Genomic DNA, 18,053 nt, shown 5'->3' with positions numbered 1-18,053 from the left:
AGGAAATGGCCTAACCTTTGGTTTCATTGCACAAGCGATGAACACATGACCTCAGAACATGGTTCTGGATTACTATTCCAGTGACAGTAGCCTACAAGAAGCGGCTGTGGCGTAGTGCCATCCAGCTCTTTGGCCTTGTTCAGCCAGTCAGGCCATGGCTTTGTGTGTCATAACTCAATCTTCCCAACAAAGCCACAACTTTCATTCTCTCATACGCCACCTTAACCCAAAAATATATCAATTTTGGTTCCTAGTTTTCCAGTGTGTGTGTGTGTGGAGTCCCAGATTTTTAGCACATGCTGAGTGTAGGAGGGCTTCTTCACATCACTCCCAAAAGACCTGGATCTAATTTTAAAGCTATCACCCTTTGCTCTGGGCTCCTATCACCAGAAGAATGACTTTCAACCTAGCTAACTTCCATTTAAACCCACGGGTCATCTCCAACGTCTTGTCTGTGCTAGCTACTGGATTTACTGTATGGCTTCCTACTCCGCAGAGATCAATCTATGAGGACTTAAAAGATGTGTTTCACTTCTTAGTAATGGAACCACTTTCACAGGATGAAAAGATGACAAACACAACTGAATAAAGTGCAAAACAATATTGTGTTTTAAATTCTCCATATCTCTAGAAGGAACTATGATTAAAACAAAATTTAAACAACTACAACAGACTGAAATGATAAAAGAAAAATCCTATTCCTCTCAGGAATGTCACCAACTGCACTGAGAGTAAAAGTTAAATGCCAATACTAAACCCACTCTGGTAGCTACCAGATGCAGAGCGGTTCTAAGAGTGTTGAGAATTACTTGTGTTATTACATTAAAGATACACACTGCACAAGGTGAGGAAAATCCAACTTGCTCAGGAGCAAGGACTACACAATTGGTCTGCTGTGCAGCAAGGTCACCATAAAAGGGTCAAGTAACACAAAACTGGGTATACAGCCTTTAACCTAAGGCATGGGGAGAATTACTGAATCACTTTCAAACTAGCAAGACATAAAGAGCAATTCTCACCACTCTGGCTCAGCAAAAGCTCCTTTGTAGTCTCAATTTATCGCAGGCGAGACATTTATAATCTCAGGTTCAGATGGCTGTGCAAATTCACAACAGATTAATGTAAGCGATAATAGCTTATTGATAGCTTAAAAAACACAACTGTAACAGAAGAGACATGTATGAATTCAAAAATTAACATGTTAAACTTTGGAGAGGTGATTTCCAACAATACCCAGTCTTTCATTTTCCAAGGTTAGACCAATTTAACATATGCTTAACAATCCACAATAAAGCTCAAATGGTGCCAATTTATGGGAAGCACATGTTTAACATATAGCTTTTCCTCGCTGCTCTTTTATTTCAAGTGTGTTAACAGCTGAGGAGAAAGTAACTCAGGATAAACATGGCAAGCACAGTTACAAGAAGAACACCCATCAGAAATATGCCTTCATTCCATAATTTGTACAGCAAATCTAGTTAAATATGTAAACAGAGAAAGGACAGGTTAATGTTTAGGCTACTTAACCAGGAGGTTTCTGACCAAGCTAAATGCATTCCTGCTTTTCATTGCAGATCTCAAGTTCCTTTCACTGCTTCACACACTTAACAGCATGGTTTACACTTTAAAATTGCAGGGTGGAGTTGGAGGAATAAACCAAATCTCAAACATGAGGAAGAATAAAGGTATCACACAAAGACAACAAGCCACACAGGAAGAGGGAGTTAACTGGCACACTGCATTCTATGAACACACACATGTGACCCAATAGCTGGATTGGAGTACAACAATTACACACACAAATACTTAGGACATAGACGAAACTATGTAATAAACACAGAGCATCAGTGGATTAGATGGAGAGCACGAGAGAGAGAGAGAGAGAGAGAGAGAGAGGCCAAAGTCCCATTCAGATGCTCACTAACATCAAGTTAATCATTTCATTAATTTAATCAGTTTCAGAAAAGTTAAAGTTGAGACTATGGAATGAAATTACTTGCTAACTAACATGGGTAACCTATGATAAGCAAATGATGTTTAAAACTATGGTGATTCATATGCATCTTCATGTCTCTCTCCGTGAAATACTAGCCGTGTTGCATGGGCACGTGATGGTCATTTCACGTTGATATCAAACAAATGGGATAAGGCTGCTGGGATGCAGACAGCATGTTTAAATAAATAATTTACTTGATAAGTAAAACTACAACATCATTTTAAATTGGACAGGCTTTTCTGGTACAGTTTGATTCTAGTTTCACAAAGATAAAAGAAAATGTTAAATGGAAAATATAAAGTTAGCTTGCTCACTCTCTTCAATCTTGGGATCTTGCAGCTTATTCTAATGTTTTGATTCATGAACAGGTTCCCGCAAAAAAAAACCTTCTGTCGGAATATTGTTAAATAACTGAACATATATAGCACTTTCCAAATTTAGCAGCACTTCATGAAGTAAAAAGGTAAAGCTGCCATAGTTTTACCAGGCCATGGGCTGCTTTCCCATGAGCAAGACAGAGTGCGAGAGTGAGAAGGTAGTGGTTTAACCTGAGGATCACCATGACTCAGGCAAGAGGAGGAGGTAGAGAAGGCAAGATCCTTGTGGTAACCTCAGCCAGTGCAGGAATTCAACTCATGCGGCTGGTGTCACTCTGGATTACAAACCAACCCTCCAGCCAACTGAGCTAACCAATCCCCACTTCATGAAGAGAACGGGGCAATCTGACCCATTGTACCTGTGCCAACTCTCTAGTAGACTTCCCCAATTAATCCCATTCACTGCTTATTCTCCAGAGTCCTGAAATGGCTATTTTAGAATGACAGATCCAATTCCTTTTCACATGTTACTAAAAAAATCAGCTCCCTTCACCATTCCAGGCAGTGAATTTCAGACCATAACAACTCACTGGGTACAAATGGAGATGCAATAACTGTTGCTATCTGGGCAACAGCCACATTGAAATTAACGCTGCCTGAACAAAAAGAGCCATGTTAAAATGATCATGTGCTTTTTTTAAACAGGTCAATTCAGATTGTGACAAAACCCTGCTTAAATAAGCAGACGGAACATTTTATACCCAGAGGACAAAATCAACAGTGACAATCTGAACTGTCAGCCTAGATTGCGTGTTTAAGATTGTAGAATAGAACTGAAAGCTAGAACCCACCTCCAAAGTTGTGAGCGCTGCCAAATGAGCAAAGCTGATACAAAAGGTACAGAGGAGACCCAACAAGGGTCATCCATACAGATTAAGGGCCTCGCCAGAAAGTTCATTCCACACATCAAGTCTCTCCCTATGCAAAGAAAGAGGTAACATGCATCTGTGTCCAATACTTATGACTTAATGTCGCCTATTGACTAAGTTGAAAAATGTGGTGCTGGAAAAGCACAGCAGGTCAGGCAGCACTGAAAGAGCAGGACAGTTGACGTTTCAGACATAAGCCCTTCATCAGGAATGTTGCATCTGCACTTTCTCCCTGTTACTGATTGACTGTCTACATTGTTTTCTATACTTCTCAGAGGTGTCTTCTCAAAGACAAAAACCATCTAAGTAATCTAACATGCACCCACTAACCATTCAGCGAGATGTCACTACATAGCAAAAAACATCCCTTCAGAGAATGCAACAAATCCAAAACTGCTCAGCCCCTCCCCAACTCCACAGCACAGACTAACAAAGCAGGCCATATCTCAAATGCTGACCTACTTTTACATTCAGGTTCTATCAGGCTTGCTCTACCACTTGGCATTTTGTTTTCACTTTAAAAAAAATAGTGAAACCCAATTTCTAATCTTTAGAATATTGTGGGGTTGTTATTCTTCTTACAGCAGAGAATGCTGAGGGGTGATTTGGTGGACATGTTTAACATTGTAAAGGTATTAATGAAGAAAAACTAGTTCTAATGGCTGAAAGGTGCACAACCAGAGAGCACAAATTCAGGGCAATTGGTGACCAGATTCAACAGTAGCTTTCAAAATTAAACTGGATAAAAACCTCAGCATATTTTTCCCTCCCAAGTGTAAGAGCAGGACAGTGGGACAAACAGGATTACTTTTCACAGAAGTTGACAGGGATTTGACAGGCCAAATGGCCTCCTATATGATGATGCAGGTTAAAGGCAACATCCACTTTATGATAGCCCCATTCCCCTGAATTATCTCCTTGCCCCCTTTGTACTTGCTTAAATGCTATTCCTATTTAACTCCTTGGAGTTGGGCCGAAAGGTTATCAATCTGAAATACTAACTCTGGTTTCAATACTCTAGCTGTTTTTCAAAAAATTTTAGATTTCCAGCATTGCAGTAGTGTGTGTGACCACTGGCTGAATAAAGTTATCATCTGGTGAATATCACTGGTTTTATTGTATAATGCTGGGAAGGCATAATAGAAAAGTATGGAGCCATCTAATTACCTAATGTTAGTTTTACTAAGAATGCCAGCAAAGGAGTCCGTCCGATCTCCTCATCCTTCCTTAAATTATTTCAGTTTTTTTTTGATTCACCATGAATATTGTGGCTTCGAATTGTTACAGTTGAGAGGGGTGGAGAAGAGGAAGGAAGACACTAGTTATCTCATACCAGTCATGCACAAGTCCAGCACTCTGAGCAGGAACTGAAGCATTAACCACAACAAAGGATTTTCATTGAAGTGGTCTTGTGACTTCACAGTTCCACTTGCAGAAGTATGGTAAAAACCTTCTTGTGCTAAGCTGGTGATTGGATAGATGACTTCTTTACTTCCAGAAGGACTGACCATTTTGATGTGGTGCAGTCAGGAGGTCTTCGAAAGCTGACAGGGATTATTAAATGGGCCAAACAGCTTCGTTCCTTGCTGTATTATACCATTCTACAATGATGCAGATTAAAAATTACAGCCAGTCTCTCATCTCTTTCCTTCTATTATTTCCCTGCACTTGTCTGAAAAGATCGAAGGAAGCTGGCATCAAAATGAATGAGCAGAGGGATGGAATGGGAATCACAATTCCTTTAATGGGCAATGAGGCAGTGAGGAAATGACTTACTCTGTTTATTCCTGATCTGTTTTTGTTTCCTGTTTAGCTGTTAAAGATATGGGAAGGAGCAAATATGGGGATTCTAAGTAGTTCACTGAGGGTGGGTTCACCAACTTGGTGACTCGATAAAAGATACGCACAATAGTTTGGCCCTCAGTCGATACCAGGTACTCAGTTATTTCTGGGGAGGTGGAGGAGAAAAGTAAAGTGGACGAGAACTAGACCCAGTTTGCAATTCCTAAGTATCTAATTTTGGATGCTGGTGGATAAACACTGAAAAAGGTGGTAAGGACGAACCACCCTCCCCAATGGTTTCCAAAAAGGATAGCTGAGATAACAAAGCATCCACAGCCCAAGCTGCAATGTTAAAAAGATATTTTAAAGAACATTGCAAGCTGGGTTGGGAGTCTGGGGGACAAGGTGTTGCAGCACCATGAAAGGTTAAATAAAAGGTTACTACGTGCACTGCTGACATGACTTGTGATTGTCAAGGTAGTCCTCTCAGTTACAAGCATGAAAATGGCAGTACAACAGAACAGGAATCAGCCCTGGATCCCCTGACTGTGCAAGTACAAGGCCACCTCTGTATCTGCACTTTCTTGCCAACTCGGTAGCTCTGTGCAGCTCAGCTGGAATTAGCACATCATGAAAGAGCAAGCAGACTGAATGGTAACAGCAATGCATCGGCCTTGGAGCAGGAGGGCAGGAGTTCAGTACCTCAGGGATCCTGAGCAGTTAACAGGTTCTCTCAAATACAACCAGAACATCTGCCCAGCAAGAGGCAGTGAGTGGGGGATAGTCATTCAATAAACCTCTTGGGTATGATCAACGCGAGAAATTTACAATGACAGGATTGGGGTGGGTGGAGGTGTGGGTGTGCGCGTGTTGAAATGGTTAAGAGCATGCTATGCAATCCTGGATACCTGGCAATTTGCTGCCATCTGGTTACTGAGATATGGATTTAAATTTCCTTGGAGAAATATGATTGACAAGAGATTTCCTAACAGCGTGTTTTAATGAGAGCCGAAATCACCATTGCCTCAAATAATAAATAAATGGATGGTCAAGAAATCATTTACCAACAAGTACCCCGCCTCCTTTTTGCCACAGAAGGAGTAAAACTATCCAGGACATTCCAACCTCCTTCAACGTAAGAAAGAAGGTAGTTGTGGATTTGGTGGACAAAGATCAATACAAATGCAAGAATGTGAAAAAGCACAGGGAGAGGTACTCGAGCAAAATGAGCAGCTGATTGCCTTTGAAAAGAAAAAAAAACACGTGCAATTCTTTCTCCCTGCCCTTCAACGTCGAGCCAAGCACAAACGATTGAGGAGCAGAATGAACACGACGTCCTGTCCTGGTCCACTGCCGCAGTTGCTGAGGGTAGGGTTTTTGCTACATTGTACAGCAGTGTCCAAGGTCCGACAGCTGAGAAACCAGAGCACTTGCAGGTTAGACAGAGTCATTCACATCTGTGCTGCTGAAATCAAGCCAATTTAGACTCCTCGACGGCTTCTATCTGCAGTAATTGTTTGGTCTGGTTCAGGACCCAGGTAATATTTGGTCTCTCTTGTGGGTTAGTCACCATTGTAGAGGTTAGCAGATGCTGCAGGGCCTGTGAGTACCTACAATGTAAAAAGAGTAGAGGAAAATTCAGCCAAAACCAAAATTAGCACTCAGAAAAAGGCCTTCACAGAGCAGAAACAAGCCGTTCAGCCCTGCAGGTCAATGCCAATGTCAAAATCTCACACAAGCCTCTTGCCATTCCTTCCTCACCTAACACAATCACTATGCCCTCTAGTCCTTTGCCTTTCATGTACTTATCTAGCTTCGTCAGAGGGTTGGTCAGTTAGCTGATTGTTGACATCACTTTGCATTGCATAGCAGCCAATGTGGGTTCAAATCCCACATTGGTTGAGGTTACCATGAAGAATTCTCCATGCCAACCTTTCCCTCACCTGAGGCATGGTGACCCTCCGACTGAACCACCACTAGTTATTTCCTTCTAAAAGATAGATAATAGCTACTCTATGGTGACTTTATCTCTTACCTAGCTTCCTCTTAAATGCATCAATGTCTTTCACCTTTTCACCTACTCTGCGACAGAGAGTTCCACATTTTTCCAGGTATATAATTTTCTCCAGAATTCTTTCCTGGAGTAAAAAAAAAAGTGTTTCATATTTATGGCTCCCAGATGATGCACCCACTCTAGATTGGAGATATCCTCTCAGTATTTATTTTATCAAGGCCCTTCAGAATATGGTTATGCTCCACTTACATCATCTTCTAAACTTCAGAGAACATAGAACAAATTCTTTCAGAGGGACCAGTCTACAGTACCATCTTCAATGCAGTATAACCTTCCTTCAGCATGCACAGCAACACTGTACAGCAGTCTGTACAGTGCCTGACTAAAGACATGTACAATGGAAATGTTTTCTCCAACACTTCTCTCACCCCTTCCACGAGATAGCTTTACTTATGGATGGGGAGAACAACTGATGTTTCAAAGCACTTTCCAGGCAATGTTGTACAATGTTGCAACCTGACCTTGTTTTAAAGCAAGTGATTTAGTTGAGGGATAAATGCTTCTTTAGAATAATGAGTATGGAATCATTTACATCTACCCAAGGCTCTTAGTTGGGACATCACGTGTAAGACGTTGGTGAGGTCTCTTCTGGAGTAGAGTGTACAGTTATGGTCGCCTTGTTACATGAAAGATGCTACTAAAGTTCAGAAAATATTTACCAGGATGTTACTGCAAATGGAGGGCTTGAGATTTAGATGTGAGCATAAGAGGTACAGTTAGCAAGTTTGCAGATGACACCAAAATTGGAGGTGCAGTGGACAGCGAAGTGGGTTACCTCAGATTACAACAGGATCTTGACCAGATAGTGGGCTGAGAAGTGGCAGATGGAGTTTAATTCAGATAAATGGGAGGTGCTACATTTTGGGAAAGCAAATCGTATACGCTTAATGGTAAGGTCCTAGGGAGTGTTGCTGAACAAAGAGACCTTGGAGTGCAGGTTCACAGCTCCTCGAAAGTAGAGTCGCAGGTAGATAGAATAGTGAAGAAGGCGTTTGGTATGCTTTCCTTTATCGGTCAGAGTATTGAGTACAGGAGTTGGGAGGTCATGTTGCGGCTGTACAGGACATTGTTAGACCACTGTTGGAATATTGCATGTAATTCTGGTCTCCTTCCTATTGGAAAAATGTTGTGAAACTTAAAAGGGTTCAGAAAAGATTTACAAGGATGTTGCCATGGTTGATGGATTTGAGCTATAGGGAGAGGCTGAACAGGTTGGGACTGTTTTCTCTGGAGGTCGGAGGCTGAGGGGTGACCTTCTAGAGGTTTACAAAATTATGAGGGACGTGGATAGGGTAAATAGGCAAACTCTTTTCCCTGGGGTCGGGGAGTCCAGAACTAGAGGGCATAGGTTAAGGGGGAGAGTGGAAAGATATAAAAGAGACCAACGGGGCAACTTTTTCACACAGAGGATGGTACGTGTATGGAACGAGCTGCCAGAGGAAGTGGTGGAGGCTAGACAATAGGTACAGGAGTAGGCCATTATGCCCTTCGAGCCTGCACCACCATTCAATATGATCATGGCTGATCATTCTTAATCAGTATCTTGTTCCTGGATTCTGGATTAGTGGTGCTGGAAGAGCACAGCAGTTCAGGCAGCATCCAAGGAGCAGCGAAATTGACGTTTCGGGCAAAAGCCCTTCATCAGGAATAAAGGCAGTGAGCCTGAAGCGTGGAGAGATAAGCTAGAGGAGGGTAGGGGTGGGGATAACGTAGCATAGAGTACAATGGGTGAGTGGGGGAGGGGATGAAGGTGATAGGTCAGGGAGGAGACGGTGGAGTGGATAGGTGGAAAAGGAGATAGGCAGGTCAGACAAGTCCGGACAAGTCATGAGGACAGTGCTGAGCTGGAAGTTTGGAACTAGGGTGAGGTGGGGGAAGGGGGAATGAGGAAACTGTTGAAGTCCACATTGATGCCCAGGGGTTGAAGTGTTCTGAGGCGGAAGATGAGGCGTTCTTCCTCCAGGCGTCTGGTGGTGAGGGAGCAGCGGTGAAGGAGGCCCAGGACCTCCATGTCTTCGGCAGAATGGGAGGGGGAGTTGAAATGTTGGGCCATGGGGCGATGTGGTTGATTGGTGCGGGTGTCCTGGAGATGTTCCCTAAAGCACTCTGCTAGGAGGCGCCCAGTTTCCCCAATGTAGAGGAGACCGCATCAGGAGCAATGGATACAATAAATGATATTAGTGGATGTGCATGTAAAACTTTGATGGATGTGGAAGGTTCCTTTAGGGCCTTGGACAGAGGTGAGGGAGGAGGTGTGGGCGCAGGTTTTACAGTTCCTGCGGTGGCAAGGGAAAGTGCCAGGATGGTGGTTTGTAGGGGGTCGTGGACCTGACCAGGTAATCACGGAGGGAACGGTCTTTCAGGAAGGCAGAAAGGGGTGGGGAAGGAAATATATTCCTGATGATGGGGTCTGTTTGGAGGTGGCGGAAATGTCGGCGGATGATTTGGTTTATGCGAAGGTTGGTAGGGTGGAAGGTGAGAACCAGGGGCGTTCTGTCCTTGTTACGGTTGGAGGGGTGGGGTCTGAGGGCGGAGGTGCGGGATGTGGACGAGATGCGTCGGAGGGCATCTTTAACCACGTGGGAAGGGAAATTGCGGTCTCTAAAGAAGGAGGCCATCTGGTGTGTTCTGTGGTGGAACTGGTCCTCCTGGGAGCAGATACGGCGGAGACGGAGGAATTGGGAATACAGATGGCATTTTTGCAAGAGGTAGGGTGGGAAGAGGTGTAACCCAGGTAGCTGTGGGAGTCGGTGGGTTTGTAAAAAATGTCAGTGTCAAGTCGGTCGTCATTAATGGAGATGGAGAGGTCCAGGAAGGGGAGGGAGGTGTCAGAGATGGTCCAGGTAAATTTAAGGTCAGGGTGGAATGTGTTGGTGAAGTTGATGAATTGCTCAACCTCCTCACTGGAGCACGAGGTGGCGCCAATGCAGTCATCAATGTAGCAGAGGAAGAGGTGAGGAGTGGTGCCGGTGTAATTACGGAAGATCAACTGGTGTATGTAGCCAACAAAGAGACAGGCATAGCTGGGGCCCATACGTGTGCCCATGGCTACCCCTTTGGTCTGGAGGAAGTGGGAGGATTCAAGGTAGAAATTGTTAAGAGTGAGGACCAGTTCGGCCAAACGAATGAGTGTGTCGGCGAAAGGGTACTGTTGGGGACATCTGGAGAGGAAAAAAAGTGCTTGGAGGCTCTGGTCATGGCGGATGGAGGTGTAGAGGGATTGGATATCCATGGTGAAGATGAGGCGTTGGGGGCCGGGGAAACGGAAGTCTTGGAGGAGGTGGAGGGCGTGGGTGGTGTCTCGAACGTATGTGGGGAGTTCCTGGACTAGGGGGGGGAATAGGACAGTGTTGAGGTAGGTAGAGATGAGTTCAGTGGGGCAGGAGCATGCTGAGACAATGGGTCGGCCAGGGTGGTCAAGGCTTGTGGATCTTGGGAAGGAGGTAGAACCGGGCAGTGCGGGGTTCCCGGACTATGAGGTTGGAAGCTGTGGGTAGGAGATCTCCTGAGGTGATGAGGTTCTGTATGGTCTGGGAGATGATGGTTTGGTGATGGGGGTTGGGGTCATGGTCGAGGGGGCGGTAGGAAGAGGTGTCCTCAAGTTGGCATTTGGCTTCAGCGGTGTAGAGGTCAGTGCGCCAGACTACCACTGCGCCCCCTTTATCCGCTGGCTTGATGGTGAGGTTGGGAATGGAGCAGAGGGATTGGAGGGCTGCGTGTTGTGAGGGTGAGAGGTTGGAGTGGGAGAGGGGGGTAGACAGGTTGAGGCGGTTAATGTCCTGGCAGCGTTGGAAATGAAGAGGTCGAGGGCAGGTAATAGGCCAGCACGGGGTGTCCAGGTGGATGCGGTGTGTTGGAGGTGGGCGAAGGGGTCCTCGGAAGGTGGGCGGGAATCCTGATTGTGAAAGTAAGTACAAGAACACCCAGATCTCTCTGTACTGCCCCTTTACCTAAATTGATTCGATTTAGGTAGTACTCTGCCTTCCTGTTCTTGCCACCAAAGTGGATAACCATACATTTATCCACATTAAACGGCATCTGCCATGCATCTGCCCACTCACCTAACTTGTCCAGGTCACTCTGTAATCTCCTAACATCCTCATCACATTTCACCTTGCCACCCAGCTTAGTATCATCAGCAAATTTGCTAATGTTATTGCTAATACCATCTTCTACATCATTAACATATGTTGTAAAAAGCTGCGGTCCCAGTCCTGATCCCTGCGGTACCCCACTGGTCACTGCCTGCCATTCCGAAATGGAGCCGTTTATCACTACTCTTTCTTTTCCTATCAGCCAACCAACTTTCAATCCAAGTTAGTACTTTGCCCCCAATACTATGCGCCCTAATTTTGCTCACTAACCTCCTATGTCCGACTTTATCAAAAACCTTTTGAAAGTCCAGGTACACTACATCTACTGGATCTCCCTCGTCCATCTTCAGAGTTATATCCTCAAAAAATTCCAGAAGTTTAGATTAGATTAGATTAGATTACTTACAGTGTGGAAACAGGCCCTTCGGCCCAACAAGTCCACACCGCACCCGCCGAAGCGCAACCCACCCATACCCCTACATCTACCCCTTACCTAACACTACGGGCAATTTAGCATGGCCAATTCACCTAACCTGCACATCTTTGGAGTGTGGGAGGAAACCGGAGCACCCGGAGGAAACCCACGCAGACACGGGGAGAACGTGCAAACTCCACACAGTCAGTCGCCTGAGGTGGGAATTGAACCCGGGTCTCTGGCGCTGTGAGGCAGCAGTGCTAACCACTGTGCCACCGTGCCGCCCACAAAGCATGATTTCCCCTTCATGCTGATCCATGCTGATTCTGACCTATCCTGTTACTACTATCTAGATGTGTCGTAATTTCATCCTTTACAATAGACTCCAGCAGCCTTCCCACCACTGACTTCAGACTAACTGCTCTATAATTTCCTGTTTTCTCTCTCCCACCTTTCTTAAAAAGTGGTACAACATTAGCCACCCTCCAATCCACAGGAACTGATCCCGAATCTATCGAACTCTGGAAAATAATCACCAACGCATCCACGATTTCCCGAGCCATTTCCTTCAGTACCCTGGGATGTAGACCATTAGGCCCCGGGGTCTTATCAACCTTCAGACCTAACAGTCTCTCTAAGACCAATTCCTGGCAATTATAAATTCCCTTAAGTTCAGGTCCTTCAGCCACTGTTACCTCAGGGAGATTGCTGGTGTCTTCCCCAGTGAACACAGATCTGAAGTACCAATTCAATTCTTCTACCATTTCTTTGTTCCCCATAATATGTTCCCCTGTTTCTGTCTTCAAGGGCCCAATTTTAGTCTTAACCATTTTTTTGCCTTTCACATACCTAAAAAAAACTTTTACTATCCTCCTTTATATTATTGGCCAGTTTATCTTCATACCTCATTTTTTCTCTGCATGTTTCCTTCTTAGTAATCCTCTGTTGTTCTTTAAAAGCTTCCCAGTCCTCCGTTTTCCCACTTATCTTTGCTATATTATACTTTTTCTCTTTTAACTTTATATGTTTCTTAACTTCCCTTGTCAGCCACAGCCACCCATGCCTCCTCCTAGGATCTTTCTTCCTTTTTGGAATGAACTGATCCTGCAACTACTGCATTATATACAGAAATATCCGCCATTGTTCCTCTACTGTCATCCCTGCTAGGATATTGCACCATTGAACTTTGGCCAGCTCCTCCCTCATAGCTCCATAGTTCTCTTTATTAAACAGAAATATTGTCACCGCCGATTGTACCCGCTCCCTCTCAAATTGCAGATTGAAGCTTATTGTATTATGGTCACTACTTCCCAATGGCTCCTTTACTTCGAGGTCCCTGACCAATTCTGGTTCGTTACACAATACCAGATCCAGAATTGCCTTCTCCCTGGTCGGCTCAAGCACCAGCTGCTCTAAGAATCCATTTCTGAGGCACTCCACAAAGTCTCTTTCTTGATGTCCAATACCATCCTGATTCTCCCAGTCTACCTGCATGTTGAAATCCCCCATAACAACTGTAGTAACATCTTTGCGACAGGCCAATTTCAGCTCCTCATTTAACTTACATCCGACATCCAGACTACTGTTTGGGGGCCTGTAGATAACTCCCAAGGGGGTCTTTTTACCGTCAGTATTTCTCAGCTCTATCCACACTGACTCTACATCCCCTGATTCTAGGTCCCCCCACGCAAGGGACTGAATATCAGCCCCTCTGCCCGTCAGTCTGTCCATACGATAGCACGTGTAGCCTTGAATATTCATTTTCCAGGCCCTGTCCACTTGAAGCCACATCTCAGTTATCCCCACAATATCGTATCTGCCAATTTCCAAAAGAGCCTCAAGCTCATCCATCTTATTTCTAATGCTTCGTGCATTCATGTATAGTATTTTTAATTTGTTACTGCCCTCACCCTTCCCATCAACTCCTATTTCACTCAACCTTACAGCATGATCCCTTTCCAAGTTTTCTGCCTCATTGATACAGTTGTCTTTCTTGACTTCCCTTGTTCTAACTTTCCCTCCAATTTCCTTCTTAAACATCCAGTTTGTCCCCTCCCCCCCCCGCTAGTACAATTGCAACATTTAAGAGGCATTTGGATGGGTATATGAATAGGAAGGGTTTGGAGGGATTTGGGCCGGGTACTAGCAAGTGGGACTAAATTGGGTTGGGATATCTGGTAGGCATGGATAGGTTGGACCGAAGGATCTGTTTTCATGCTGTACATCTCTATGACTGGGAATTTTTTTCAGTGGAGCACAGGAGATTGAGGGGTCACCTTATTGAGGTTTATAAAATCACCAGGGGCATTGATAACAGGATTGAGAAGGATCTTTTCCCTAGGGTGGGGAAGGAGTCCAAAACTAGGGGGCATATTTTTAAGGTGAGAGGAGAAAAATTTAAAAAAGGACAAGAGACAATTTGTTTTTTTAAAAACACACAGGGTCGGTTGTGCATGCAACGAACTGCCAGAGAAAATGGTGAATGTAGGTACAGTTACAACTTTTAAAATACATTTGAATAACTTCATAAATAGAAAAGGTTTGGAGGGATATGTGCCAAGTGCAGGCAGGTGGGTCTAGTTTAGTTTGGGAACATGGTTGGCATGGACTGGTGAGACCAAAGGGTCTGATTCCATGCAACCACTCTAATCTAGACTCTGATTCCATGCTGTAGGATTTTGTAACTAACTCTGCCTCCTCCCACATTGCTCCCAGTCTAGATATTGTGCTCAAGTCTCTGGAATTGGACTCTGGTCAAATACCTGCTAATTTAGAAGAGCTCGATTGAGGGAATTTCAGACAGATACTGTAACTGTGCAGGCCAGATCTTGCCTTCCTATTTGCTTGACATCCTGACATCTCTCTCTTGACAAGTTGTCAGATCCACAGTCATATTTCTATGCAAGTCCAAATGATCATACTGGAAATGGCAGCAGCAAAATTCAGTCACAGGCTTTGATAACAGGCACAGGAGCATTATGCCTTGGTTCCACATCATGGGAGACAGTTGGAACTGTGCTGCTCCAATCTTCAGCTCGGTCCTATGGCAAAGGGCAATCCTTAACTTACGCAGATTTTCAGTAACAGTTTTGCAAGTACCGTGTCCATCTCATGAACGTTAGGAGAAGTATGTGAATAAGACTAAAAGAGGGAGAACTCAAGACTGTTAAATCTTTGGCCTTTCAAACTGTACTTTCAAAATCTTCATAAGCGTAATAACTTCTGTTATATTTTCTCCCACTAAAGCAAACTCTTACAAAAACCAAACAGCAACTTTCCAAATGGTCCTTACCTGCAGCCTTCTGGAATGGTTATTTCATTCTGTACAGCCAAGGCAACAGAGTCCCCCCTGTGAAAGATGCCATCATACGGTCCTTCTAGGAACATCATAGCATACAACACGCAGCCTAGGGACTGAAGATGAAATCAGTCACTGCAAGAGACCAGGAACTAAAAGCAACTTATGTATATCATGGCACAGTCACACAATTCATCGACATTAAAAAAAACCCACAGGAAATAGCAACAAGTGAGTTGGAGACCGAATCCAGTCTCTTGGAACCAATGAATGATTCAACACAACAGGCCATTTGGCAAATCAAGCCTTTCAAAGAGTAATCCAGTTAGTCCCATTCCCCATACTCTTCCCCATAACCCTGCAAATTTTACTCCCCCAGCATTTATTCTCTCCTTTTTCAAGGCAGTATTATTTCAAACCAGACTGTCAAACTTATGTTACAATTTGGCTCGGGACCAATAATTCTTATTAGTAAGGGTAGATAAAGTGTGAGGTTCAGGGACTAAGAACAAGCCGCAAGATTCCACAGTTTTGTGCAAACAACCATAAACTTTACCACACCAAGTAGTACCACCATGAATCCATTGTCTATTGTCAGAAAAACCCACCTGGTTCATTGATTTCCTTTAGGAATGGAAACTGCCATCCTCATCTGGTCTGGCCTCTCCGTGACTTCACAGCCACAGCAATGTGGTTGACTCTTAACTGCCCTCTGGGCAATTAGGCATGGGGAAATAAATACTGGCCTAGCTACCGACTCCCTCGCCCCTCGAATGAATAAAAGACAGCGTCCTACCTACCCAAATGTCTGTGCGTTCGTCTATGATACAGTGACTTGCCACGTTGAAGAGTTCAGGAGCTCGGTATGATATGGTGCAACGCTGGGCTGCCCAGTCCTGGAAAATAGCAACTAAATATCAACATAGCAGTGAGTAACATGGAATATCCAGTACAGAAATAGGCCAACTGGTTCAAGACAGTGTACCGCAGCTCCCACCTTTCTTCATCACATTTCTATCCCTTCTTCCCCTTGTGTTTATCTAGTTTCCCAGCAAATGCACCTATGATAGACACCCTGACCATCTATGTCAGAGAATTCCACAATTTCATAATTCTCTGGTGAAAGATGTCTCTCCTCAATTCCCTTCTGGATATATTCGTGACTTCCTACTTTTGGTCACTAGTTCTGGTTTCTCACATAATGGGAAGGATCTTCTCCGATGTTGCGCTTCACAATCTATCAGGCTAACCCCTCAATTTTCACTTTTCTAGTGATATGAATCCAGTCCAGTCTTTCCGTAGGTCTAGTATCATCCTTGATCTTTTTTGCACCTAATCCATTGCCTCTATGCCTCTTCACTGCACAGAAATCAGACCTGTACACTGGGTAGAACACACTTACGAGTATAAAATTTTGTCCAAGCTTAACATTAACTTCTGCTTTCCAATTCTAATTTGCTAGAAATGCTATATCAGAATAAACTCTGATCTCTCTTTTCTTCCCAACAGTTGCTTTGTTTGTTGTTTATGGTCTTTAGAATTAGAATCCCTACAGTGTGGGAACAGGTCATTTGGCCCAACACGTCCACTCTGACCTTCCGAAGAGTATCCCACCCACAGCCATTCCCCAACTCCTATTACTTTTCATTTATCCTGACTAACGCATCTAGCCTACACATGCCTGAACACTGTGGGTAATTTAGCATGGCCAATTCACCCTAACCTGAACGTCTTTGGATTGTGGGAGGAAACTGGAGCACCCGGAGGAAACCCACGTAGACATGGGGAGAATGTGCAAACTCCACACTTTGGTCGCCCAAGGCTGGAATTGAACCCAGATCCCTGGCGCTGAGAGGCACCAGTGCTAACCACTGAGCCGCCTGTGTTATTATTTTGTGTGACTGACGTATCTATAAGCCTAGATCGCTAACTCTAACATCAAATTTAGACTCTCACTTTTGAAGCAGTACAGTCAGGTCTGCTATAATGCACGTTTCTTCAGTGTGAATTGGCGATAACATCATTGAAGAATCTAGCCCACTATTAGTAGAATGCGAACTTTCCTTACCCGTATTGGCTAAAACGCAATTCCAATCCTATTGCTTTAGGTGGTGCTGCTATTACATGATTTCCTTATAATGCTGGATTGCACAGGAATGAAACTATCACGTTATATTAGAACAGACAGTATATGGTCTCCCTTTTTTCCCTAACAAAGTGCACCATCTTACCCTTAACCATGTTGACACTAATTTACATCAATTCTGCAGTTTATTAATGTTGTGTCTCACATTTTGCCCTCTAATTTAATACGCAGGTACACTTTTAGGAGAGAAAATGGCTGTTGTGTTAGGGGCAATGCTTTACATCAGTGATCCTATGAAATCTGCAAAGGTTCGGTGAATTTGGTTCAGGGTAGCAGAGTTCCCTTGCCTTAAATCCTGGCAGCTTCCATTCAATCATTCACCTATTGTTAGCTCAGTTGGCTGGATGGCTGGTCTGCGATGCAGTGACACCAACAATTCTGTAAAGGCTGAGCTCACTGTGTATAGCCCACCATCTCATTCTCACCCCTCATCTGAGACGTGGTGACCTTTAGGTTAAATTCACCACCTGTTATCTCTCTCCCTTTCTAATGAGTGTGTTATGGTCCTCTGGGATTATGGTGGATTTTCACTTCATGTCCATTGAAAGTGAATGAAATTATTTTTACATATTCGGATACGACAAGACCGCTGGGACTCATGTGAGAGTGCCTCAAAACGGTCACAGACTCGGCTTTGGACACACTAGGATTCCAACAATGGAAAAGAGGGGTCAGCAATGCCTCACAAATATGGGGACATGAATCCTCATTCAACATTCTCAGCTACAATGCTTCAAACCTATTATTAGATAAAATACAAATAATTACAACAAAATTACAATAAAATATAACACATGAATTCTCTTCACTCCAGTCAGCTTTACCTGGATTGTCATAGCTTCCCGTGACCCTTTCACTTCAATTCTTGCCTTGTTCATTGATCCCAGATCCATCAGCAGAGGTTGCCCATTGTCATCTAAGAGAACATTGGTGGGCTTCAAGTCCCTGAGAAAAAGTAAATAGTTAATGATATTAAATATCTGCATTCCTATAGCGCAGATG

The 18,053-nt window shown here is 44.0% G+C and overlaps 1 protein-coding gene across 1 annotated transcript in view; it reads right to left on the bottom strand.

Annotated features, from left to right (window-relative positions):
* Nucleotides 1–586: 586 nt before the first annotated feature.
* The window catches only part of stk16 (serine/threonine kinase 16), a 34,362-nt gene continuing 16,895 nt past the window's right edge, over nucleotides 587–18,053 (bottom strand). The window contains exons 5-8 of the mRNA XM_072579957.1: nucleotides 17,876–17,996; nucleotides 15,706–15,801; nucleotides 14,900–15,021; nucleotides 587–6,634 (exon numbers count right to left, since the gene is read on the bottom strand). Of these exons, the coding sequence (XP_072436058.1) occupies nucleotides 6,496–6,634; nucleotides 14,900–15,021; nucleotides 15,706–15,801; nucleotides 17,876–17,996 (478 nt within the window). The 3' untranslated portion in view covers nucleotides 587–6,495. The remainder of the gene's footprint in view (nucleotides 6,635–14,899; nucleotides 15,022–15,705; nucleotides 15,802–17,875; nucleotides 17,997–18,053) is intronic.

The sequence above is a fragment of the Chiloscyllium punctatum genome, chromosome 10 (assembly GCF_047496795.1).
Source record: "Chiloscyllium punctatum isolate Juve2018m chromosome 10, sChiPun1.3, whole genome shotgun sequence".
NCBI classification, from domain to species: Eukaryota; Metazoa; Chordata; class Chondrichthyes; order Orectolobiformes; family Hemiscylliidae; genus Chiloscyllium; species Chiloscyllium punctatum.
Note: the sequence above shows the minus strand (reverse complement) of the source record. Positions and strands in the feature narration are given on the sequence as shown.